The 27,759-nt window shown below is 38.1% G+C and overlaps 2 protein-coding genes across 10 annotated transcripts in view; one reads left to right on the top strand and one right to left on the bottom strand.

The window, feature by feature from the left end:
- KLHL8 (kelch like family member 8) overlaps window positions 1-3,006 on the top strand; it is a 61,404-nt gene extending 58,398 nt beyond the window's left edge. For all 6 annotated transcript variants that reach the window (XM_064584763.1, XM_045880816.3, XM_045880813.3 and 3 more), the window contains one exon: window positions 218-3,006. In XM_064584763.1, the coding sequence (XP_064440833.1) occupies window positions 218-341 (124 nt within the window). In that variant the 3' untranslated portion in view covers window positions 342-3,006. The remainder of the gene's footprint in view (window positions 1-217) is intronic.
- The window catches only part of AFF1 (ALF transcription elongation factor 1), a 284,626-nt gene that overhangs the window by 9,617 nt on the left and 247,250 nt on the right, over window positions 1-27,759 (bottom strand). The window contains exons 26-27 of one of the 4 annotated variants that reach the window (XR_010409461.1): window positions 27,009-27,103; window positions 2,332-24,985 (exon numbers count right to left, since the gene is read on the bottom strand). The gene's annotated coding sequence lies outside the window, so the exon portion shown is untranslated. Of the gene's footprint in view, window positions 1-2,331; window positions 27,104-27,759 lie in introns of those variants that run through there. The other 3 variants (XR_010409463.1, XR_010409462.1, XR_010409460.1) reach the window with 3 other exon arrangements.

Here is a 27,759-nt window from a genome sequence, read left to right as displayed (position 1 = left end):
CTTTAATGGGATCTTCCAGTAAATGCTTATTCCAGAGTGCTAAAATACTATTAGACGTACCTATTAAGATAAAACCTTGGGGATATCTTATCTCCCTGAGGAACCTTGCTGTCTTTCAGAACCAGTCCCAGTAATAGGGAGTTTTTGTCTATGGTTGGTATTTTGAGCAAAGTAAATCATGCTTTAAGATAACATACTTTCTCCTCTGTCTCTTCAGGTGGGAGCTGGTTGGATCTGTGTCTCACTGCAGAGCTGGAGCGGGCGTAGCTGTGTGTGCCTGTTTAACCAGCCAAATTCGAGATGTAGGCCATGGATCCAATAATGTGGTTGATTGTATGTGATTTGAGCTCCAGCCACCAACAATTTGGTCATATTTGATAGGCAAGAAGGACAACCAGGATCTTGTATGACCACCTCTGAATAGTTTTCACTACTGCTAGAGTCTTATTTTAAATGGAAACTGTTGTATTGTGACTAAGTGCAACATTTAGAATGGTAGCTGAAGATCTGTTGTAATAAAAGTAAATTTGATACTTCCCGCTTTAGCAAATAATGGGATAGGGAAGAAAAACAATCTAACCTGAAACCATGCCTCCTCTGAAAAATGTTTAAAGTAGTACCAAAACCTTGAAATCCCTCTTTAAAGACATTTTGGATAAATCAAAATGTAAAATGGAATCATTTCTATTTTATCTGAGTTTTACCTTCTCTTTTGCCTAAAAGTGTTAACTGTAGGCAGTGGACTTTTCCTAGAGGGGAGATTAGAACCTATTCATCAACACAAGTATATCAGGACACATAAAAGACCTCCTTTTGAAGATCATTTCTACTTGGTGCTGATGAATTTATGCCTTGCTTTTTTCTAGATGTCGATTTTTCAATTTCTTGGCTATTTACAGAAGTAGAAAAAATGTTTACTCTTTCTCAGTGCCACTTGGCTGGATTTTCAGAAGCTTTATGGGAGTGCTGTAAGAAGCTCTTAATTTCAGTTTGACTTGTTTAGGGCACCAAATATCTGTTTGAACTAATCCCATCTGAATAAATCTACACTTTTATTTTTTCATCTCATGCAAAAAGGATTTGTTTTATATTAGCAAAAATTGAACCAGAAGAAATATTAGAGGAGAAGGCTTTAGAGTTGATATTACTCTGTTGTCCAGTTGAGAGACCCTGAGAAGAAATGGTGCCGATTACATGACTCCCTGAGAGGAATCAAAATATTTCTGTCTTTGATTTAATCATTTGGTTTTGAGCCCAGGATTATTACCTTTCCATTTTGCTCTTTTCCACCATCCTGGTTTTTAAAAAAACTGCAATTTGGATGTATTTATTATCAGAAAATGAATGCATTTTTACAAAAATTCTTTATAGATTATGGTTTACTGATTAGTTTAAGTCCATTATTACCAATAAAAGATATTGTTAAAAACAGAGCAAAATTGAAATTTCCTGTTTTTTCTGTTTAATCACCTTCAGTATATTTATTTATTGAACTTCAACTGAAAATATTTCTATGCATTAATTTGAACCCAGGATATAGATAGACCTGCTGACTTAATAGCTCTTCCATGGTTTTAGCCAGTATTAAAAATGGCTTATTCATTATATGTAAATATTTGTATAAATATTTATGATGAATATTAAAATATTCTGTTTTGTATTTGCAATGCACTTTGGTACCTCTCTTTCAGGCCTCCCTGAATTTTCCTGTCATCATGCCTCATAATTTAGTGTAGTTCATTGCTGGTTCACAAGGACGCTGGGGCACTGAGGAACACTACCCCCACCCACCCAGCTCTGAAGTTCATTGCCTACTAACTCTGATGGTCCTCATTAAAATGTAGCCTGGGCTTATCAGTAAAGAGGGTAGAAAGCCACATTACAAAAGCCAGTGTCTATTGAGTATTTTAGACCAAAAAAAGAAAAAAAAAATTTGTAAGAGGATCTCAGGCTAGCAGAAGAAGGTCTTTCATGAGGCAGATTTAAAAATTCCCAAATTATTGCCACTTTTTGCTGTCAGCCTGTAGGCAAGTTCATAAGTCTTTGCTGGATCTGAATTGAATGTTCTCTTGTATAACTATAACCATATTTCAGTCATTCCTCAAAACATTTAACTCTCTAGCACTCACTGGACTGGTTATAACTAGCTGGATGTGGAGCATAAATCTCAACACCTGGCTTCAACTATCTGGAATTCTTGTATTATAATGCTTGTCTGGCTATGGTTACTAGTATGTTATATTTATTTTGTGGGAGAGAGGATCATGGTCTTATTGTTTCTAAGATTATTTAAAATGGTTTTTTTCTTTAACGTATTTCTGCCTTTGTCACGTGTGTAGAGTTTAGGAACATAAAGGTGTTAAATTTTTTTTTTTTTAAGGTGTTAAATGTCTATTTCTGGTTTTTACTATACCGTAGTCATCTAACATACTAACATACCCTAGCTACCCATAAAATAGGAACTACTCATAAGGGAAGTAAAGCGAAGTGAAGAAAACATGTGGCTGTCTGTTATATTATGTGTAGATCGTTAGAAGCATAGTTTTGAAGGACCTGAAAATGGTTATGAAAGATAAATAGTGGAACCAGTACTCACAGTTTATTAAAAACATTCTTTGAGATATAAAATGAGAATCAGGCTGAAGGAATCATGCAATTAAAAGATGATTAAATTCATAGGAATAAAGAGATGACATTATTAAAAGAATATGGCTACTTAATTGTGAGGCCTTTCATTTTAACCTCAGATGTTAATAAGAGAACCAAAAAGTGATACAGAGATAAAATTTTGAAATGGTGAAAATTTGCATATTATTATTTCTTCAAGAAGTAGGTGCTTTTGTGTGATTGTCCCATAAAGTTATTAAAGCCACCATTTTCCTATATTGTATTGCCACTTTAAAAACAAATTACTTGGTATTGGTTTTGGTTAATTTCATTGTACTCTGTGTAACTGATTATTTTAAATTATTTTAAATGTTTAAATAAACTTTGTACTCCCTTTAAGGAATATTATTTTTTCTCTTAATTCCCACACACATTTTGAATTTATAATGCTGTTAAATGCCTAGATAAGAGATTGTTGAAATTATATAAACTCCTATTGCCAAGGGTAAACTTAAGAATTTTCTTTGTTTCTTTTTTCTCTCCATGTCTTACATGATAGAGAATGCATTTAGAATCTAATTCATATCTTATCAGTTAAGAACGTTTTCTGTTTTTTTACATCACATTTTTTTTAAAGATTTATTTTTTTATTTTTTATTTTTTAAAGATTTATTTATTCATTTGAGAGAGCGAGAATGAGAGAGAGCACATGAGAGGGGGGGAGGGTCAGAGGGAGAAGCAGGCTCCTCGCCGAGCAGGGAGCCCAACGCGGGACTCGATCCCGGGACTCCAGGATCATGACCCGAGCCGAAGGCAGTCGCTTAACCAACTGAGCCACCCAGGTGCCCAAGATTTATTTATTTCTTTGACAGAGACATAGCGAGAGAGGGAACACAAGCAGGGGGAGTGGGAGAGGGAGAAGCAGGCTTAACGACTGAGCCACCCAGGCGCCCCAAGCATCTGACTCTTGATCTCAGCTCAAGTCTTGATCTCAGGGTTGTGAGTTCAAGGCCTGCATTGGGCTCCATGCTGGGCATGGAGCCTACTTAAAATAATAATAATAATTAAAAAATAAAGGATGTAGGCAACTAATGTAAGTAGTTTCACTAATCTTAGTAACTGATTAAAGCAATGGTCTCTTCAGCAACTGCAGACTTGTATAGAAATGAGATTCTTTATGCATTAGGATGAATGTTGTCCTTCCAAGTTTGTTTTTTCTTTTCCAATTATGTTGCCATTGCTAAATATTTTTCTGAAAATGGCCAGAAGAATCCATTTGTAAGACATCCAAGAGAATTAGTCTTGTCACTCATTTTAGTCATACGCTATTTTTAATTTAAAAAGTTTTTAAGGGGTGCCTTAGCCAGGCGCCCAGTCATGTTAATTTTGACCAAAATCTTGATTACAGCCATGTGTACTTTATTCATCAAGCTTGATTAAAAATATCTTACAGTTACAACAGGGGACATCTACCCTCAAAAAATTAAGATTTTCGTTTACTGGAAAAATTTTTTCGCAAATAGACCGTTCCAATGGAAGATTTCTAAAATCACCCTGAGCGATAGTAACTTTTTTTTTTAAAAGATTTTATTTATTAGAGAGCAAGTGTGTGTGAGAGAGAGCACAAGCAGGGGGAGCAGGAGAGGGAGAAGCAGACTCCCTGCTGAGTAGGGAGCATGATTCGGGGCTCCATCCCAGGACCCTGGGATCATGACCTGAACGGAAAGCAGATGCTTAACCCACTGAGGCACCCAGGCGCCCCTGAGCAATAGTAACTTTGGTGAAAGAAGTATATAGCTTCTTTGAGGGGAAATATTATTTGATGCAAAAATTCTGGTGGTTTTTGTTGTTTTAAACAGTTACTCTTCCATTATATTAATGGTTGAAGCTAAGTTCAGCCTACCTGAACAAACTCTTTAGAATATAAGGGGCTTCTTTTTCTTTTTTTAAAAGATTGATTTAGGGCGCCTGGGTGGCTCAGCGGTTAAGCGACTCCCTTCGGCTCAGGTCCTGGGATCGAGCCCCGCATCGGGCTCCCTGCTCAGTGGGAAGCCTGCTTCTCCCTCTCCCACTCCCCCTGCTTGTGTTCCCTCTCTTGCCATCTCTCTCTCTCTCTGTCAATTAAATAAATGAATAAAATCTTAAAAAAAAAGATTGATTTATTTTAGAGAGCACATGTTGGGTGGGGGGAGAGGGAGAAAAATCCTTGAGCAGGCTCCCTGCTGAGCAGGAAGCCTGACGCAGAGCTTGATCCCAGGACCCTGAGATCATGACCTGAACTGAAATCAAGAGTTGGATGCTTAACCGACTGAGCCACCCAGGTGCCCTATAAGGGGGTTTCTTAAATTGGGGTAATAGTCAAGGGGAAAATATAATTTTTAAAAAATGTAGTTTGTACCACTTTATAGCATTTTAATCTTTATAATAATTCTGTATTTTACAGTTAAAAAATAGATTCAAAGACATTAAATGACTTGTCCAAGATCCATAACTAATGCGTGGTTACAACCTGTATTGTGACCAAAAAACCCCATTGTTCCACCTAACCAGCTATACTATACATCTGCTTTTACAAGGTAGTGTACATACATTTAAGGGAAGATGATTTCCTTTTTCATAGTGTCTTAGCAATATAAAAGTGTTTCTGGTCACTTTTTTAGCTGAGATATAATTGACATATAACAGTTTTAGGTGTACACCATAATGATTCAATATATGTATATTTTGTGAAACAAGTCAAGATTCATCACAACACAGTTACAATTTTTTCTTCTGGTGAGAACTTTTAAGATCTCTCTTATTGGCAACTTTCAAATATACAACACAGCATTATTAACTACAGTCACCATGCTGTAATTGTATCTCCAGGACTTACTTTATAACGAAGTTTGTGTCTTTTGACCACCTTCCCCGACTTTGTCCACCCCCCACACCCAACCTCTGGCAACCACTGGTCACTATATTTCTTTATGTAATGTTTAATTCATATATAAAAATATATGCGTATGGAGTTAATGAATAAATAAATGCCTATGTACACACTCACTAATTAAGAACTAGAACATTTCTGATAGTATTGACTGTACTTTCATGTTCTTCCCAATTCCAGTACCCAGCTTACCCTCTTCCCCAGAGGTAACTATTGTCCTGAATCAATCACTTTTTTGTTTTTTGCTTTATATATATATATCTATATATCCTACATAATGTTTACTTTTTTTGGTGAACTTTATGCAAAATAGTATTGTACTTAATATGTAGTCTTACGTTACTTGATTTTTCCATTCAACAGGCTCATTTTTATAATTTAATTGGGTATAGTTTTCCTTATTTTTGTTTTTGGCTTTTACAGACAATTCTAAAATGAACATTCATTAGTTTCTTGGTACAGATCTACAAGAATTTCTTTAGAGTGTATCCCTAGAAGCAGAGTTGGTTGTAAGGTATGTGCCTGATTAGCTTTTTAACAGTTTTATAAGAAATAATATAGTTATTTTCCAGAATGGTTGTGCTAGTTTACAATATGGTTTATCATTTGTTTACTACTAGAAGATCTGATTCTTGCCAATCTGGTAGGTGAAAAATGACATTTTGTGGCTTTAATTTGCATTTTCCTAATGAGTTGAACATGTTTTCACTATTCTTGTTTCTTCTGTGAAATACTTCCTGGTGTCTTTTGTCATTTTTTTCTTAGAAGAGTTCTTCATAATAGGATACTAATATTTCTACTGTTAATTTTAACACATTCAAATATAGTTATTTTTATGTCTTAAGATTTTTTTTTTTTTAAGGGACGCCTGGGTGGCTCAGGTCATGATCTCATGGTTGTGAGATCACCTCCACACATCTGTCAGGCTCCGCAGTCAGCGCAGAGTCTGCTTGAAATGCTCTCTGTCCCTCTCCTTCTGCTTCTCCTCCTGCTTGTGTGCATGCATGCACACTCTCAAATCTAAAAAAAAAATTTTTTTTAAATCCTTAAAAAAAACACATTTTTTAAGATTCTTAAGTAATCTCTACACCCAACATGGGGCTGGAATACAACCCTGAGATCAAGAGTCGTATGCTCCACCAACTGAGCCAGCCAGGCATCCTATGGCTTAAGATCTTTCTTATAGTCTCCTCTAGCAGTCAGAGTCTCACATTTGCCTTTAGTCCCCTTGGAATTGATTTATGTATGTGTGAGAAGCAATTTAATTTTTTACTATGTGGATAACTGGTTTTCTTTCTGCTGTTTATTGACTAATCCATCCTTTCCTTGGGGACTTTATCTACATGGCGAATTTCCACATAAATGTCTATTTTGGGACTTTCTTTGCCATTCTATTGGTTAATTTGTCTAACCAAGAGCTAAGGTGGCACATTATTTTAATTACTGTAACTTGATTACAAGTCTTGATAGCTTATAGAGCAAGTCTCCCTTCACTTTAAGGAGTGTTCTTGGCCTTTTGCTCTTTCATTAAATATTAGAATCAGTTGTCAAATTCTTTGGGAAGAAAAACAACAGGAGATTCTTTTTTTTAAAGATTTTATTTATTTATTTGACAGAGAGAGAGAGGCAGTGAGAGAGGGAACACAAGCAGGGGGAGTGGGAGAGGGAGAAGCAGGCTTCCCGCTGACTCCGCGATCACGACCTTAGCCGAAGGCAGACGCTTAACTGACTGAGCCACCCAGGCGCCCCTTTTTTCTTTAACTAGAATCATATTTAATCTGTAGTTATTTAGGGAGTACTAACAGCCCTACAATATTGAATTTTACTAGGTTTTGCTACTCTTTATCAGGGCAAGGAAGTTTCCTTCTATTTTATTAAGCTTTTATTATAGGGGTAGAAATTTATAAAACACTTTCTTTTCCTCTTGAAGTAAATGTGTTTATTCTACTTTAATCTGGTAATGTGGTGAATTACACATTTAAAAATTTTTAAATGTTAGCCATTCTTGGGCTAAAGCAACTTGCTCATTAAGGAACGATCATTTTTTAAAAATACACTTCTGAACTTTAATTGCTGATATTTTGTTTAGGACTTTTACATCTGTGCTCAGGAATGAGATTAATCTGTTACTTTGTTTTCATAGTTTTTAGCCTCATAGAATGAGTTATGGAATATTCTTTTCTCTGAATTCCTTAACATTGAAATAATCCACTTTTTGAACATCTGATAGAACCTCATTGTAAAACCACGGGGGCCTACAGTTTTCTTTTGTGGAAAAATTAACTACCAGTTCATTATTTTATTGATAATAGGATATTTTAGAATTTTTAAGTCAGTTTTGGCAAGTTTTATTTTTTAAAATACCATCATTTTCTGGATCCCACAAGTTTTATTTTCATTATTTCATTTCATTTTCACTTCTAAACATTTTTTTTTTTTTAAGATTTTATTTATTTATTTGAGAGAGAGAGAATGAGAGAGAGAGAACACATGAGAGGGGATAGGGTCAGAGGACGAAGCAGACTCCCTGCCAAGGAGGGAGCCCGATGTGGGACTCGATCCAGGGACTCCAGGATCATGACCTGAGCCGAAGGCAGTTGCTTAACCAACTGAGCCACCCAGGCGCCCACTTCTAAACATTTTTAAAATGCTTATTACAAGTTTTCCTTTGAGCCAGGAGTTTAGAAGTATACTTTTAAATTATTTTATTTTATTTTATTATTTATTTGAGACAGAGAGAATGAGAGACAGAGAGCATGAGAGGGAGGAGGGTCAGAGGGAGAAGCAGACTCCCCGCCCAGCAGGGAGCCCGATGCGGGACTTGATCCTGGGACTCCAGGATCGTGACCTGAGCCGAAGGCAGTCACTTAACCAACTGAGCCACCCAGGCGCCCTAGAAGTATATTTTTAAATTACTATTTTTCATTTCATCAGTGATCATGATCTGTTTGACTCCACTTCATGGAAATGTATTGAACTTGTTTCATGGCCAATTATGGAGTTAAATTTTATTTATGTATTTTTTTTTTTTAAAGATTTTATTTTATTTATTTGAGAGAGAGAGAATGAGAGACAGAGAGCATGAGAGGGAGGAGGGTCAGAGGGAGAAGCAGACTCCCTGCCGAGCAGGGAGCCCATTGCGGACTCGATCCTGGGACTCCAGGATCATGACCTGAGCTGAAGGCAGTCGCTTAACCAACTGAGCCACTCAGGCGCCCTTTATTTATGTATTCTTAAAAAGCCTGTTTTGGTGCAGTTTCTGTATTTGTGCATTATATCAAACTAGCAGTTCATGCTGCTCAATCTTCTATACTTTGCCATTTTTTTCTTTGGCTAATCTCTTCCTCAAGAGAGGAAGTGTATTGACATTCTACTTTACGATTAGTTGTATGTGTTGAGGTTTTAGGTGTATGCTGATTTTAAAAAGAGTTGAGCATTTTAAGTTGTGTGTCTTCAGATGTGTATTTGTTTCTAGGGACTTTATCCTGGAAGGGAGCTTTCACTGGTTTTGAGAGTTCATGGGCCCAAAAATACTTCAGCCTTTTCAGACCGGTCTCAAACCCTTTGCTCTCAATATTTGAGAAGGCAAAACCCCATCCAGTTTCAGTACTGTTCTGGAGCTAGTCCTCTGAATTTTCCAATCAGTATGTTACCCTCTTTTGTGGTTCACATTCCTGGTTGCTTTCCCCCTGCTCAGTTGCTAATTTCTCACAGGTCTTATACCTGCCCAAATTTTGGGGTTCCTGAAACACCTAGTTTAATTAGGATGTTGTACATAGGTTAATTTTGTTATCCTACTTGTCCTGTTTTTTGGGGGTTGGGCAGGTTAAGTGGTCAGAAATTTTACCAGAACTTCCATTTTTGTCCAAGACCTTTGCCTTTGTTTTAATGTTTTTGTGTGTTTTCCCTCCACCCCTTCCTGTTCTTTTAGTAGTTAACCTTACATGTGCATTGAAATCTTCAACAATCTAAAGTTACTTAGTACATTAAATGCCTTCCTAAACACTGAGGGCCTTAGAACACTAAAATTCATCACCTCATCCAACCTTTGTTATTCAGTATTTTAGTTGTTTCCAATCCACATGTAAACAATATTTATTTGGGTTCACTTTGATCATTTTTCTTTTGTGATCTCAGAGGTTCCTTCTGAGGTAATTTATTTTCTAAAGGATGTATTTCTATAAGTTACTTTAAGGAAGTTCTAGTTAATCGCTCAGTTTCTATTCATCTGCAAATGTCATTTTACTGCCATTTTTATATCTAAAAATTTTTTTTTAGCTTTGTTGTAGTTGACAAAATTGTATATTTGAAGTATAGAACATAGGGGTACTTGGCTGCCTCAGTCAGAGCATGCAATTCTTGGTCTCAGGGCTGAGTTTGAGGTCCATATTGGGTGTAGAGATTATATTTAAAAATATATATATGTATGTGTGTGTATATATATATATAGAGAGAGAGAGAGAGAACATGATTTAACACATATACATCCATCACCTCATAGTTACTTTTATGTGTGCATCTGGTGAGAACACTTAAGGTCTACTCTCAGCAGATTTCAAGTATACAACACTTAACTCTTCATAGTTTTACTGGGTACAGTACTAGTTAATACTTTTCTTTCAACAGTTTGAAGTTATTCCACTATTACCTGGTTTCCTTTGTAGTTTAAGTTAACTGCTATCCTTTTCTTCCTATGGGATCTCCTTTTACTTTCTGCTCTTAAAATCTTTTCATCTGTTCTGATCTGTGGTTTCACTAAAATGCATCTAGATATGTGTCTCTGTATTCGTCATGTATCTTTCTGCTCAGAAAATTTCAACCACGGACTCTTTGAGTATCACTTCTTTTTCTGGGACTTTACACAGAGCTGAAATGAGAAGTAATAAAAGTTTAATCTGCTGTTACACCGCTGAATCTCTAATTTCAACTGCTGTTTTTCATTCCCAAAAGTACTATTTCATTCTCTTTTAGATAGGCTTGGCCTAAAGCTTTTTCATTCTTTTTGTTTGAGCATTTCATAATAGTTAATTTTATATCAACTATGGCTGGTAATCCTAGTATCTGAAGTTTTTTTTTTGGGGGGGGGTCCTAAATCTGTTTATTGTCGCTGGATTTTTCTTTATGGTGCCATTCTACCACCGTGTGTGGTGATTTTATTTTGTGAATGCTTTCTTGGTTGAACTTGTGGGGATCCAGAGGTTCTAAATTGGGCATGTTCTCTCAGAGAGGTTTTGCATTTGCTTTTCTAGGCCAGGAACTGCCCCTGGGACACTTTAGCCCTCTCCTTGGTTCCTGGCCTAATTTGGGGTATCAGGCTCAGCTCATCCCCTTACTGTTCAACCAAGGCTTAGTCTCAATCCCAGTGCTGGTAAGGGCATTTGTCCTCAGGACAACCATGGCTTTTCTGTTTACTTACCATTCCTGCTTATATATTGTCCTTGGAGGTTTCCCTGCTTTCCTGAAAATCTAGTAAGCATTTTTTTTTTTTTTAAAGATTTTTATTTATTTATTCATGAGAGACAGAGGGAGAGGCAGAGGGAGAAGCAGGCTCCCAAGGAGCAGAGAGCCTGATGCGGGACTCGATCCCAGGACCCTGGGATCATGACCTGAGCGGAAGGCAGACGCTCAACCATCTGAGCCACCCAGGCGCCCTCTAGTAAGCATTTTTAAATGTTATTTTATCCAGGAACTAATAGTAATGGGAGAGTCCTTCAGAGGGTGCCTGGCTGGCTCAGTAAGTACAGCATGGGACTCTTGATTTCAAGGTCATGAGATCAATCCCCGCGTTGGGCCTAGCACTTACTTAAAAAATAAAAGTGTATTTTATTAAAAAAAAAAAAATTGGTCTTTAGTAACTCCGAGTGTTGCCACTGCCACTCTAGAGCCAAAAAAAGGGGCATAGTTTTGTCTTGATATTCACTTACCTTTCTCTTATTATAGCTAGACCCCTTTGTAAAATTTAGTAGACCTTAACAGTTTTTAGTCCCAGATACTTGTCATACCTGAAGTGTTTTTTTTTCCTTAAGATTTTGAGAAAGAGTGAGTGAGCAAGCAGGGGCAGAGGGAGAAGCAGACTCCCCACTGAGCAGGGAGCCCGATGTGGGGCTCCATCCCGGGACTCTGGGATCATGACCTGAGCTGAAGGCAGATGCTTAACTGACTGAGCCACCCAGGGCGCCCCCTGAAGTTTGAGTAAATTAAAAAATCAGGAATTTATAAAGGATAATTCAGGATATGTAACATTACTTTGGCATAGATGTGTCTATCACTTCTTGTCTCAAGTATCAGTTTTATACACGAGACCCTTAACTTGATATTATAAATCCTTTCATAAATGTGACTCCACAGTATTGGTTTTCATTCAGAAAATAACTGCGTTCTGCCTGAAGCTTTGCAACTTTTTTTTTTAATGTTTCCGTTTTGGCCTCTGGCCAAGAGTAATGAAATTTTTACGTGACCATAAATTCCCTGATTCCCCTCCCCAACCCCATTCATCTGCAAACAATGTTCTTTTTTCTTATCTGGAAACCAGAGCCCAGGACTGAAATGATACAGGGCTATTTGTATTATATTCTAACAGTGTTCTAATTTTCCTTCTACTTGTCTCACTTCTCAATATCTACTCTAATGCAATACTAAATCAATGTGCCTTTTTTGGATCCAGTTTTATTGAGATATAATTTATATAAAATTCGTTCACCATGTTTACAATCCATCATTTACTAAGTTTAGAGTTGTGCCAACATTATCATAATCCAAATTTAAACATTTTCATCAATCCTCGCCCCCAAATTTTTATGACCCTTCTTGCAGTCCATCTCCACTTCTCCCCAAGCAACCATAATATGGTTTCTGTCTATAAATTTGCCTTTCCTGGGTATAAGTAAAATCGTATTCTAGATAGTTTTGCATCTGGCTTCTTAGTATAAATTTTTTGAGGTTCACCTCTATCTATACTATAGCATTTTTATTGCTGAATAGTATGTCATCTTATGTATGTATCACACATGTTGTTTATCCATTCACCAGTTGGTTACCAAATTTTGGCTATTTCTGAACTTTAACAGCAGCATTATATATAACAGAAGTAACACCAATCACCAAAGTAGTGATTGTTTATTGTGCATATCCTGGGAGCATTCACACCACGGAATGAGGCTCAAAGGTATATTATCAAACAGCTTATATAGTGGGAAAGCAGTGACTGTTTATTCTTCCCAGCGATTAATAGGGAATTGGTCAGTGGTCCCCTCATATCAACCTGGGGAAACATTTCAAGTTTTGCATAAGCAAGAAATGACCCAGGTCAAGTTAATCTTGCAAAATAAACTAAGTTTACTGTGTATGGCTAAACTGGTTTTGTCGGCCCAAGGAATTTTTAAGGCTGGTCTCCATTTGTTTTTGTTTTTTTAATATTTTATTTGACAGAGACACAGCGAGAGAGGGAACACAAGCAGGGGGAGTGGGAGAGGGAGAAGTAGGCCTCCCGCCGAGCAGGGAGCCCGATGTGGGGCTCGATCCCAGGACCCTGAGATCATGACCTGAGCTGAAGGCAGACGCCCAACAACTGAGCCACCCAGGCGCCCCTCTCCATTTGTTTTTAATAATTACCCCCTTTTGGTCATTTTCTTAGCAGGCTGAGTATACTATTAACCAGTATAGTGTTATTCTCAGTTACCACCATTAATTTAGTCACGCCAAAGAATCACATGTTCAGGGTTTTCATCCAGTTGAGTTGTCAGACTGGAGGGCCATGTAGTCACCGTCTTCATCATATCTGTGGTTATTGTTGAGTTCATCCAGTTGTCTGATAATTGGTATGTCAGTGGCTGCTGACGGCATTAAAAACCCTCAAGAGTATACAATACACTGGAGAGGTGAATATGATGACTGTAAGGAAAACACCACAAAGGACTGAAAAATTCTCCAGAGTGGAGATAACCACTTGGAAAAAAAAAAAAAAAAAAGAAACCCATTTATATACATAGGCACAACATGATGAATTAGCATTCACATCCTTGTGATTACTTAAAACATCCTTATATTCGTCCTGTCCTGTTTCAGTTGAGCTTTCACCTAAATTAGGTCTCTATATAATGTGAACAAACAGATAATTTAACCAGACGCATTTCAGTGGAAACAAAAGAGAAAGATTAATAGCAAATTGGAGAACTGTCAGTTGAGAAAATTTCTAGTGTTGGGTTCAGATGGAGTGGGGGCAAGCAGTGAGAGTCTGACAGATTTTCCTGGTTTGCAATGTGAATGAGACATACGAGCTGTTGTGAGGATTTCTCTGAAGTTTGTATCAGGTTGCGCAGCTTTAAGCTTGCATGGCTCTGGGAAAAGGGCAGTTTTAGTTTCATACTGATTCTAAGTCAAAACTGGACATGTTAGTTGGAGAGTTCTAGCCAAATACTGGAGCAAACTAGAAGAATTCAGGAACTAGTCTAGTTTACAGGTAGAAAACAAACCTCAAAGACAACAGCACTAGAATCCAGTATCCACAAAGGTATATTATTGAAAGGTAATTGTAAGATTTTATTTTTATGTTTTTTAAAGATTTTATTTATATATTTGTCAGGGAGAGAGAGCACACAAGCAGAGGGAGCAGCAGGCTCCCCGCTGAGCAAGGAGCCTGACTCGGAACTTGATCCCAGGACCCTGGGATCATGACCTGAGCCGAAGGCAGACGCTTAACCGACTGAGCCACCCAGCTATCCTGAAAGGTAATTTTTCTCATCACTCCCCATTATGATCAGAGATAATGACAGTAGACTAATTTGTTTACAAATTAAATCTAGTTTCAATAAAGTTGGCCTAATTAGTTACACAACTGCAGCAAGAATAGGGATTGACTGCTTTGCTGGGACTTTTCATAAGGAATCTCAGATTGGACTTTCAAAAGCTTGAGGCTAGGAAGCCAAGCCTAGGACTTACCTAACTGTGTCCTGTTACAAAGAGAACAGATTCTTACTGAACTTTTTTTTTTTTTTTAAGATTTTATTTATTTGACAGAGAGATCGTGAGAGCAGGACCACAAGCAGGGGAAGTGGGAGAAGGAGAAGCAGGCCTCCCGCTGAGCAAGGAGCCCGATGCGGGGCTCGATCCCAGGACCCTGGGATCATGACCTGAGCCGAAGGCAGACGCTTAACGACTGGAGCCACCCAGGCACCCCTGAACTAACATTTTTTTTTTGAGAGGGAGGGACAGTGTGTGTGCATGCATGCAAGTGCGAGCGGGGGTGGGGGGGGCAGGGGGAGAGAGAGAATCTTAGGCAGCCTCTGTGCCCAGTGTGGAGCCCTACACGGGGCTCAGACTCACAACCCGGAGATCATGACCTGAGCCGAAATCAAGAGTCAGACACTCAACTGACAGCCACCGAGGCGATCCTGAACTAATTAAATGGTTTTCAAAATCTGGAGAGATCCCGTGGAGAGAGAGCGATAAATGCTTCAGCCTTTGTTGCAAACATACACTTTACCAAATTGCTGTAAGTTATAGATAGCTTAAGAGAGGAGAAAAAGGGGTCCTCTAAATCTAAAAAACATTAAAGAATCAGTTGTGTTTTAAATGAAATAAAAATTCTAGTCATCTTCATAAGTTCATTTAGTTGTATGTAATTCTTGTTTTGTTTCATCTTGGGTTAGCAGCTTTATGAATCCGTTTTCCATTAGAGCCTTAGAAATTCTTACCCAGTTCAGTGTTATGAAAGTTGCCAGAAGCCTGCATCTTTGAATAATTGTCAAGATCTTTCCCATGAATTTCTTTCAAAATGAAGCATTTCTGCAGGAACACTTCTGCAAAACCATCAAACAACTACTGTCTGTAAATGGCAAAAGACTTAAATAATAGCCACTTACAAATCTGGCAAGAATTCTCATATATACACCCCCAAGATGATGCAACTGGCAAGTAAATTTGGTTATTTTTTATGATCTACAATATTTTAAGATCATACTTGAAACTATGACTGATAACACTATACCGACATATGAAATTCTTAAAAATTTTATAATTTCTGATTTTAATGACCTACATATCCCAGAAATAGGATCTAAGAAGGTTAAGCAATTTGATGTTTCCCATGCAATTTAATGTATCAAATAAGCCTAGATAAATTAATACTTCTCTTTTTCATTCAGAATTTGATTTGGGGAAGTTTGTCAAAAAATGTCAAAAGATTTAAAACATTTGATCCAATATGATCATTGGTCACTGTGAAACGATGCTTAGTTATCCATTCAACCAAAGTGACAGAAGATTGCAAAGGCAAATACATAGAAGTTTCATAGTTGTAAAAAAATCTTAGCTTTTTTAATAGAAGATTCAAGGGCTTGAAGCACAGGAAATATTTTCGTAAGATACAGATCTTTGTTTCCTAGGCAAATTACATTAAAGTTAAGAAAACCACTTCGTTTACAATTTCTTATTAAAAGCAGACCAATAATCTAAGGAAGAAACTTGGCTCTTTTAACAGAGAGGAAACCAAATTTTAATGTGCATCAGTATACTTTTGATATTAAAAGTCTTTTTAAAACTTAAATCCATTCTAATCTTGGCTGGATCACACTTAAGATTCCTTTCTTCTTCTGGAACAATCATTTTACTTTAGGACAAAATTATTTTTTTCCCTAAAGAACAAGGTAAAAACTCCCAAGTCCTTCATACCTTTCCTTAGCCAAAAAATACATTGTTTTCCTTACCTACTTTTTTTTTTTTTTTTTTAAAGTAGGCTCCACGCCCAGCATGGAACCCAACGTGGGGGCTTGAACTCACGACCCTGAGATCAAGACCTGAGCTGAGATCAGGAGTTGGGACACTTAACTGACTGAGCTACCCAGGTGCCCCTCCTTACCTACTTTTCATCTACAGTTTGTTTTTTTATCCCTATTATTTCTAGTAATTTTAATATTACATATATTAGAATTCTTAACTGTTTTCACTAGGAATTAAAGATCCTAAGAAAAAAGCAACTGTGGGTTGACAAATTTATAAATATATCTCATAGTTTCTAGAAGTATATTCTTCCTCATAGATTCTTTGGTGTGGCACCAACCATGTTTATTAATGGACCCAAGTATCTTTTATCTCCCTGTAGAAAATTAAAAAGCCAAAAGTAGGTAAACATTAAATGCTAAATATAAGTTTAGAAATGATTTAGATATCCAATGAATATCCACCATTCAGTTAAAATTAAACTTCAAGTTATTGCTTTAAACACTCATGTTTGGAGTAGGCATCAAGCAACTAACCATCTTATTTTTCTTTTTGGCAAATTTTGAAGACATACCTGCTTTTATTAAACCAGCAAACTTAAACAAGTTTTTATTTAAGATTATCTCAGATCATATGACCTTGAAAAACATCTGGGTTAGTTCCTATACTTCTGAGAGTATACTTGATAAAACACTTAATTTTTTTTTTAAGTAAATTAAAAAGAACTCTTTGCAATTTAATTTGGTAATACCATCTGGAAAAAGCAAAATATCACACCTGTAATATGCATAGGCGTACATAAACATACAGACATCCACAGAGATCTTAAAGCTTTTGTTGTGAAAATTTTACCCACGTCTCAGGTACAAAAGTCAAAAGAATTGTTGGATCCAAGCTGTTTTTATATTTTTGAGAGCGCGTGCATGCCTGCAAGAGTGGAGGGAGAGAATCTTAAGCAGGCTCCGAGCCCAGCACAGAGCCCGATGAGGGGCTTGATCTCATGACCCCAAGATCATGCCCTGAGTAGAAATCAAAAGTGGGACACCCAACCAACTGGAGCCACGCAGGTGCCTCCCAAACTGTGTTTCTGACAGATGGACTAAAGTTAAGGTTACATGCTCAGATGGCCAAAGATTTTTTATTTGCATGTTCTAGGGATGCTTTCAGAGCTCTTTTTGGAGTTATTTTTGTCTTTAATTGCTGCCTATCAGTGAAAGGATGCATTCCATGGTCTCTGAGAGGTTTGGAATCTTCTCTTTTAAGGGTGCTTCTTAAGGTGGACCTATCTACATTAAAGGTTCCCCAAAGTGGCCACCCCAATTTCAGAAGTTCACTCATTTTCCAAAAAGGCACAAGAGCCTCATCCATAAACCAGGTGGAAACTGTCTTTGCCTTTAGATGTCTAAACTGAGAGAGGCCCTGTTTTCTAACGGTTTCAAAACACAGGGAAATCACATTCCAGCCCCCCCAATTCACTGAGTAGAATGACTTACCAAGAAGCTCCAACAAGCAAAATGCAGGTGTGCACTATGAAGTTAGAGAGCTCAAAACAAAGAGCAGAGCTCAGATCCCAGAGAGACCTACCCTCAAGTTCCATGATTAATGAGAAAGCAGTGAGTTCTGTGGGCTTCATGGATACCAGCACCTGTTTGTTCACTGGCCTTGGAGACATTCGGGGTCGTCTTTGGATCCCATTTCTGTTGCCAGGACATGGCAGAAGTTCAGAAACAGCAGAAGTAAAACTAACCCATCACCAAAGTAGTAATTAGTAAAAGTGTCTCGTACACACACCGGGAGCACTCAAACCAAAACATGGAATGAGGCTCAGAGGAATGTTTGTTATCAAGTGTCTTATATAGTGAGAAAGCAGCAGCTGTTTATTCTTCACAGTCTTTGGTTAAATTAGAATTTTCTTAAATGGTAGGGAATTGGTCAGTGTGTACCAACTTTGGGAACTGTTCAAGTTTTGCTTATGATTTTCACAGACATAAGCAAGAAATGACCCAGGTCAAGTTAGTCTTGCAAAATAAGGTAAATTAAGTTTTGTTTGTGTGACTAAATTGGTTTTGTCTGTTCAGAGAATTTTCAAGGCTGGTCTCTGTTTTTTTAACACTGCCATGAATGTTCATGAGCATGTCTCAACATAAACATGTTTTCATTTATCTTCATAGGTTCATACAACTGGAATTGTTGGATTGTATGGTAACGATTTTTAAGAAACTACTAAACTTATCCACAGGGGCTGTACTGTAGAATATTCCCATCTGCACAGTATGAGGTTTCTGGTTTCTCTTCATCCTTTCCAACACTGTATGTCTTTTTCTTTGCTTATAGCCATTCTACTGGGTGTGAAGTGGCACCTTCTTGTGGTTAAATCCGTGTAGTTTTTCCTAAGGGAAATGACTGCTCTCTAGTGGTGCATTCTGCGCATTACAATTGGGGTAAGGGCACTAATGAGAAGCCTAAAGCTAAAACTTGTTAAAATTTACATTCATTTCATGTTGTTCCTGCATTGCTTAGCATACTGCAATTTGAGGCCCAGGTTCAAAATGTTTTCCTCATTACCACTAAGAAGAATCCTCAGGAGCTGGCTGTTGGCTGTGGTTTGTACTTAATCCCCCGAGGTACGGTACAGTCAAAACTCTACGCTTTTGTGTTTCAGATCTCCTCCACTTTATGACGCAGATCTTTTGGTGTATGGGTTTACACCTGTGAGTGACTAATGCCTATGAATAAGGGGAGGAAGAGGACAGAGACAGTTTTGTTGACTCACACCTACCATATCCTTTCAAGCCAGAGCCAGAGAAGTAAATAATTCTTACTAGTAGAATGAATGTAAATTCTTTTTAATGAATTGCACACAAATGGCATGTCTAGTGGCTCCTTGGTATTTTCAGGTAACACTTTGTAAATACGCCTGTAGAGAGTTGTAAAGTTTTAGGAGAATGGGTCTCGGCTGACCCCAGGCTCCTGGGCTCTGCTGAAAGGAGAGAGCACTATGCACATTAAAAATAGCAAAGAAATTGAGCCAAAGAAGGAACCTGGCCAGGGATTTACTTACAGGAATGTATATTTGGTAAGTAATGAAAGATGTGGGTTCAGGAAATTAGGGAAGCAGAACCAAACATTTAATGGTTTAATGTAAGAACCTACAACTTTTGCTTTAATACAACAGGATATTGCACTTTTTTTTTTAACGAAATGTCCATATGTGAAATTTCCCTAACTTCCTGTGTTTTAGGTAAATGCATTGTGCTAACAATGCACTTAACTATCCTTATATGTCCATTAAATAATCAATCATGGATATTCATTTGTGTGTATAGATACACATATACACATACATACATACGTATATGCAAATGCCTGAACACAGAATAGTAGAGAATATAATGGATGGGCCTCCCCATGGTTGATTTCCTGTTCCAGTCAAATGGAGGCAAGAGGAAGTAAAGAGGCCAAGCCATCTGTGTGTGACATTTTTGTACACAGTAATTCTACTCCATAGTTAAAATATAGTCGAATTCGCTTATGTTCCCAACCGAGGTGGATACAGGGTATAAGGTTTAGTATAGGAGAAAGTCTATTCAACTTCAGGTTAAGCACTGGAGAGAAGGAAAAATTAAAATACTCTGGAATTAAAATAATTTTTATTATTGTATTAGAACTTTAAAAATGTTGCTATAATGAATATTGCTATATATAAAGAATATGTAGAAATTTTGATTAATCCAGTGATGCTGCCATCATGACCAAAAGAAACATAAGGAGATACTGGAATTATTTAACAGGGACATTGTTTTTCCTCTGCTTTTTGAAAATTGGTGTTTTAGAGCCAAGTCTGGTGGACAGTATTGTTTAATTCTTCCCAGAAAAACGATCATAAAATAAGGTGTATGCTTGCCCATCTAGTCCTGCAAACAACTTTAAAGTGTTCTACATCTGTTTGGAACAATGCTCATACATGTGTACAACCACCCCCCACCCCAAGATGATGATTTTGAAGGACTTTTAGTAAGTCTTTTTAGTAAGTCTTTTTAGTAAGTTCTGTGTCACAATCTCTAAATTTTAACCCATCACATTTAACAAATACATTACTAACATTTTTCACTTCATAGACTTTAGGATAGCCTTTCTTTTTTGTTACAGGTGAGGAAATAGTACCAGACATTCAGGTGACTTGCACAAGGTAGAGGATGATTACTGTTTTTGGCTTCTGGTTGTTTTTCCTAGACACTGCATTACGAAAGTGAGAAGCGTCCTGCTCAGCCTTCAAAGTCATCAGTTTCTGAGCTGAAGTTTTATTTGGTCCTACTATTCTCCAACTTGGAGGGCCCTGGGTGGGGAGTGGTGGGGGGATTCATGCTGTTGCCTGTTTCAGTTATTTCATATTTGCTGGGGTTTTAACCTTTAAAGCTTACTTTGCATTGTTCATGACTTTAGAACTTTTGTTTTATGCTAGTTTCTTTAAAGGTTTATCACTAAATTTTGTTTTATTGTACTTTATTAAATAATACATGTACTCATAAAAAGAAAAAAAACTAATTTCTGCAAGCACTAGAGGTATACTTGTATTCTTACTCTAGTAAGTGGAGAAAATCTACAAGTCATATGTAAAGCAACCTCAGACTTGGAAAACCCCCACTGGGTTAGTCATGTCTAATGACTGAAGATTCTCAGGACTTCCTTCTCAAGTTCTATTTTAAAGAACGTCTAATTCCTACCCACAATCCAATTTTACGAATTGTCTCTAATACAATCCAAAACTGGTTAAATGTTAAAACAGAGTTAGGATACTGGTTGTAGATGACATTAAAACAGCCTATTTAAAAAACAAAACAAAACAGCTTATATTGGGGTGCCTGGGTGGCTTAGCTGGTTAAGCGTCTGACTCTTGGTATTGGCTCAAGATCTCGGGGTCCTAAGATCAAGCCCTGCACCAGGCTCTGCACTCAGTGCTGAGTCTGCTCTTCCCTCTCCCTCCCACCTGCACGTGTGTGTGTGTGTGTGCTCGCTCGCTCTCAAATAAAATCTTAAAAACAAAAAACAAAGCTTATATAAGCCACATTTCCTCCAGTTCATTCTCATAAGCAAAATCCTTCATCATGAAAGACAAATCTGTATCATAATTTGGGTCTCACCTTTTCCTAGCTGCTTGACCGTAACTTACTTTAAGTTTTATCATCTGTAAAGCATGATAGTGACTAATTTGAAAGGTAGTTTTAAAATTAGAGACTATGGAAACTACAGCACACACAGTTTAACCCACATTCTTTTTCCCTTCCCCATGTTTCCATTTTCTATGTCTGTTGTGCCGTAGGGATGGGGATGTATCATGGATGTAGTAAATGAAAGGAAAAAAGGCTGAGTAGCTCCATTTTGCTCTGGGGAGTTTAGGACAAATACACAGGGCACAAGAGGACAAATACACAGGGCACAAGAGTTATTTCAAGCTTGAAATAACTCAGTCTGAACAGTGTAGCCACAGGGTGTTAGTTTTACAAAAGCATCTATATTAAGACTGGCTGGAGGCAAGGACAACGGCAAATCTGGATGGGAAAGTACCAAATCTGAAGTTACCTGTCACCTGGATGGAAATGAGACACGCCGTCCGGAAGCTGGGCACCCTGCCCTATGCTCTGTGTTAACACATTCTGAAGCACGTCATTGACACAAAGCAATCACTCAGACTATTGAATGGACAGAAGTAAACTTCACAGGGATAAGAAATCAGTCTTCCCTTGTTCTTTTACTTTCATTTAAAATAAGCAAATATCAGGTTAATAGGACTGTAGTCAAATGAGGCTCGGGACTGACCTGTGACTAATTTGATCAGAGATTTGATCTCTGTAGGCCACAAAGAAACCTACGGTGAAGTTCATTCTGTACAAACAGTGGGCTTCAAAACTGCCAATATTTCACAGCTTTCAGTTTGTCCAGGATGAATATTATTTGCTTGGACTAGTAGTATGCTTTAAAGATTAATGGGCCTTCAAATTCTATGTCAGTGTTGTGCATGCAGTTTCACTTACACAGGGATCGATCATTGCCTCCTAAAGGGTTGGAAAAAAAGAAATGGGAATTGTAAGCAGCTCGAGGATGATGTTTTCTGAGGTGCAAGCTATGGAGCAAACTTGGGAAGGGTCATGCAATGGGTTAGAGGCAATCAACAACCTAGTCCAGGTTTCTTAATTTCCAAATTAGAAGAAAAAAGATAACCTCATAGAAAATGAGCTAAGCACAGGAATAGGCAATTCCACAGAACCAGAAACAAATGGCCAATAAATCTGTGACAAAATGGTCAATTTCAGTTGTCAGAGAAGTGCGAATTGGGTAAGGTTTTTCATACTGTATCCAAAGCTGGCAAGGATGTATGCCCAACCTGATAAAGGCCTTATATAAAAAAACCCACAGCCAACATCATACTCAATGGTGAAAAACTGAGAGCCTTCCCCCTAAGGTCAGAGCAAGACAAGGATGTCCACTCTCACCACTTTTATTCAGCATAGTACTGGATGTCCTAGCCACAGCAGTTGATAACAAAAAAGAAATAAAAAGCATCCACATTGGTAAGGAAGAAGTAAAACTCACTACTCACTATATGCAGATGACAGAATACTAAATATAGAAAACCCTGAAGACTCCGCCAGGAAACTACTAGAACTGATAAATGAATTCAGTAAAGTCGCAGGATACAAAATCTATGTACAATGCAATCTTTTGCATTCTTATGCACTAATAATGAAGCAGCAGAAAGAGAAATTAAGAAAACAATGTCATTTATATATAATTGCATCAAAAAGAATAAAATACCTATTTAACCAGGAAGGTGAAAGACCTAGCTATACTCTGATAAAAAAAAAAAACAAACCCTCTAAAACACTGATGAAAGAAACTGAAGATGACACAAAGAAATGGAAAGACATTCCATGCTCATAGGTTGGAAGAAAAAATGCTGTTAAAATGTCTGTACTACTCAAAGCAATCTACAGATCTAATGTAATCCCTATCAAAACACCAGCAGCATTTTTCACAGAACTAGAACAAACAATCCTAAAATTTGTATGGAACCACGAAAGGCCCCGGATAGCCAAAGCAATCTGGAAAAAGAGAAAGAAAACTGGAGGTACCACAATTCTAGATTTCAAATTATATGACAAAGTGGTGATAATTAAAACAGTATGGTACTGGGGCGCCTGGGTGGCTCAGTTGGTTAAGCGACTGCCTTCGGCTCAGGTCATGATCCTGGAGTCTCGGGATCGAGTCTGCTTCTCCCTCTGACCCTCCCCCCTCATGCTCTCTCTATCTCATTCTCTCTCTCAAATAAATAAAATCTTTAAAAAAAAAAAAAACAGTATGGTACTAGCATAAAAATAGACCCATAGATCAATGGAATAGAAAATCCAAAAATGAACCCACAATTATATGGTCAATTAATCTTAATAAAGGAGGAATGAATATACAATGGAAAAAAGATTGTCTCTTCAACAAATGGTGTTGGGAAAACTGGACAGCCACATGCAAAAGAATGAAACTAGACCACTTTCTTTCACCATACATAAAAACTCAAAATGGATGAAAGACCTAAATGTGAGACCTGAAATCATAAAAATCCTTGAAGAGAGCGCAGACAGTCATTTCTCTGACGTTGGCCATAGCAACATTTTTCTAGCTATGTCTCCTGAGGCAAGGGAAATAAAAAATAAACTGTTGAGACTACATCAAAATAAAAAGCTTCTGCACAGTAAAGGAAACAATCAACAACAAAAAGCAACCTACTGAATGGGAAAAGATATTTGCAAATGACTTATCCGATAAAGGGTTAGTATCCAAAATATATAAAAAACTTATACAAATTCAACATCTAAAAAAACAAATAATCCGATTAAAAAATGGGCAGCTGACATGAACAGACATTTCTCCAAAGAAGACAGACACATGAAAAGGTGCTCAACACCACTCATCATCAGTGAAATGCAAATCAAAACCACCATAAGGGGGACGCCTAGGTGGCTCAGTCGGTTAAGCGGCTGCCTTCAGCTCAGGTCATGGTCTCAGGGTCCTGGGATCGAGTCCTGAGTCGGACTCCTTGCTCAGCAGGGAGCCTGCTTCTCCCTCTGCCTGCCGCTCCCCCTGCTTGTGCACTTACGCGCTCTCTGGCAGATAAATAAAATCTTTAAAGAAAAAAAAAAGCCAAAACAAAAACAAAAACACAAAAAAACCCCACCATGAGGTATTACCTTATACCTCTCAGACGGGCTAAAATAAAAAACACAAGAAATTAACAAGTGTTGGTAAGGATGTAGAGAGAAAGGAATCCTCTTGCACTGTTGAAAGAAATGCAAAGTAGTACAGCCACTGAGGAAAACAGTACGGAGGTTTCTCAAAAAATTAAAAATAGAACTATCCGATGATCCAGCAATCACACCACTGGGTATTTACCCCCAAAATACAAAAACACTAATTCAAAGGGATACATGCACTCCTATGTTTATAGCAGCATTATTTACCATGGCCAAACTGTGGAAGCAGCCCAAGTGTCCACTGACAGATGAATGGATAAAGAAGACGTGTTATATGGGCGCCTGGGTGGCTCAGATGGTTAAGCGTCTGCCTTCGGCTCGGGTCATGGTCCCGGAGTCCCGGGATCGAGTCCCGCATCGGGCTCCCCGCTCTGCGGGAAGTCTGCTTCTCCCTCTGCCTCTCTCTCTCTCATGAATAAATAAATAAAATCTTAAAAAAAAAAAAAAAGTGTTATATACAACGTGAGAATATTATTCAGCCATAGAAAAGAATGAAATCTTGCTATCTGCAACATGGATAGAGCTAGACAGTATAATGCTAAACGAAATGTGAGAGAAAGACAAATGCCGTATGATCTTACTCATTATGTGGAATTTAAGAAACAAAACAAATGGAAAAAAAAAAAAAAGAGAGAGACAAACCAAGAAACAGACTCTTAAGGATAGAGAACAAGCTAATGGTTAACCAGAGGGGAGGTTGGGGGGGCGGGGTAGAGGATTAAAGAGTACGCTTATCATGATGAAAAATAAGTAAGCAGGAAAAAAAAAGAATACACGCCCATCCACAGTTGGTATGAAAGCTTTTTGGGAGAAGTGGTTTGGTTAACATAAAAAATCTTAAATTTATCTTTTGTTCCAGACATCCCCCTTACTAAAAGACTTAAAATGATGTGTATATCAAGATCCCTCAAAAAAAAAAAAAAAAAATCATCAGTACAGCACTGTAACAGAATAATGGGGGGAGTGCCCAGGAGAGGCACATATGCATAATGCGAGAATGTTTACATAAAGGGTGATATATCCTTACTGCACAATACTGTGTAGCCAAAATAGGATTACCATAAAAAGACTGAGTAAAATGAAAGAATCAGAATATGGTATATTCCACATCTATGTTTAAAAACAAGGTATAAGGGTGCCTGGGTGGCTCAGTCGTTGGGTGTCTGCCTTCGACTCGGGTCATGGTCCCAGGGTCCTGGGATCAAGCCCCGCATCGGGCTCCCTGCTCCGCGGGAAGCCTGCTTCTCCCTCTCCCACTCCCCCTGCTTGTGTTCCCTCTCTCGCTGTGTCTTTCTCTGTCAAAAATAAAATCTTTAAAAGAAAAAAAAACAAGGTATAAGGGCACAATAAAAGTTCTGGAATGAGATGCACCAAACTTTATGGCTGTTAGCTCTGGAGGGAAAGGGGTGGAGTATGTCTGCCCTTGCAAGTTTTTGCTTTGTATGCTTTTATGTCATTTGATATATATATTTTTTAATTAGCCTCTTTGCAATTCAGTTGAAAACAAGATTAAAAAAATTCCAAAATGATTTACATGTATATGTAGGCTTGGGAAGCTCTGCAAAGCCAGTCTATTGTATCACTCCCTCCCTCCTTAAGATGCTTGGCAAGTCCTCAGTTGCAGTGCTGGGTGCTGAGACCTCCCTGCAGGAAGAGTTTCTTCAAAGACCGCAAGACAAAGATGGAAAAGCAGGGAGTAGAAGAGTTAAACTGAAGACCTACTTCTAAAGCCCATGCGGTTGAGTACAATTCATTTTTCACATCCAAGAGTGTATACACCTGTAGAAAAATGTGTGCATGTGCCTGTTTGTGTGTGTACTGTTGCTTAGATGATAAGTTATAGGAATATTTAGCAGTAGAGAGCTACAAACCCGTAATTGTTTCTGCCGCCTACCCATCAAGTAAGGTAAATGAGAAGTTAGGACTGGGCCCCAGTAGTAGAAAAGGGTGATTTACAGCACTTATCCAGGGCAGGCACATGGTCTTTTGAAGCTAAAATAGAATTATCTGTTTAGAAAAGTATTCCAGGTCCGCCCTCCAGTCTGTTGGAAGGGCACAGGTCTTTATTATCTGAGCCTTGATGTCTCACTACAGTCTTGCTTTCAGCGGAGTGTGATCTATGGGGAAACCACAAACACTGACCGAGTCCTGTTCTAAGACAAAACCGACGAGACGGGTACATTTATTTAAGCACAGCCAAAGGAACAGCAGATAAAGCTCTGCTTATATTAAGGTAAAGACCTGTTGGGCTTCAAAGTTGTTTAGAACGGATTAGAAGATTCTCAACACCTAGATGTCCTAAGTAAAAGAAGCCTGGGTTGTGACAATTTACATTTCCAACAACCCTGGCACAGAGTAAACCAATATCTCTTTAAATAACTCAGACTCCAAAAGTGCCAAAATGGTTGCTAATGCAAAGACTGCATAGGACACAAAGGGCAAGGCGTGCTTACCTCAGAGTTGCTCGGTGCTCAACGACAGTAACATGGCTTCATGGCGCCTGGGGTGCGCGCAGCCCATACGTGCCTCAAGACACCCAAAGCAGAAACTGCAAAAAGACATTGGTAGGAGTTGGCCTACTTAAAACAAACTTTCTTTAAAAGTGCCATAATAAAAGCTGAAATGCAGAAGATAATTTAGAGAGAAACCTTTCTAACACAATATGAGGTTAATATCCCGAATACAGAAATCAAAAAGGAAAAAGATGAATAGCCTCAAGGGAATCATCTATTCATTTTTGCTGCTCAGCCTCCTCTCTCTCCATTAAGAGAACCCTTTCCTAATGGTGAACTCATTACATGATTTAGGTGAAAACCTTCCCCACATCTACGGAGTTGGGCACTTGAACTGGGTCTTAGGGTATGGCCACAGAACCCACGCTCTGCGAATGGCAACTTGGCATGTGATGGGAAAAAACAGTACCACAGGGATAAAATGTAAATGAAAACATCAGAAGACACTGTTTCCCACCTAAAGAATTAGGTGGGGTTCCCCCCCCTTGCATTCTCCAAACATGATACCCAGGATTCGTAAAGGAATGGATTATCAATGCATGCTAAAATCACTAAGTGTCAGAAGTTGTTGGACCAGGGAAAGCCCATATTCACAACAGTGTTTCGATGGTCGTACCTTAACCAAACAGTTAGCATCACTAACAATTTTAGGTGCCTCCTGATAGGACACAATGTGAAGTATACCACATCC

Source organism: Mirounga angustirostris, unplaced genomic scaffold (genome assembly GCF_029215605.1).
Source record: "Mirounga angustirostris isolate CCGP_5_RB_7025 unplaced genomic scaffold, mMirAng1.0.hap1 SCAF_2, whole genome shotgun sequence".
NCBI lineage: Eukaryota > Metazoa > Chordata > Mammalia > Carnivora > Phocidae > Mirounga > Mirounga angustirostris.
The sequence above is the reverse complement of the archived record's forward strand: the minus strand, read 5'-3'. Positions and strand labels throughout refer to the sequence as shown.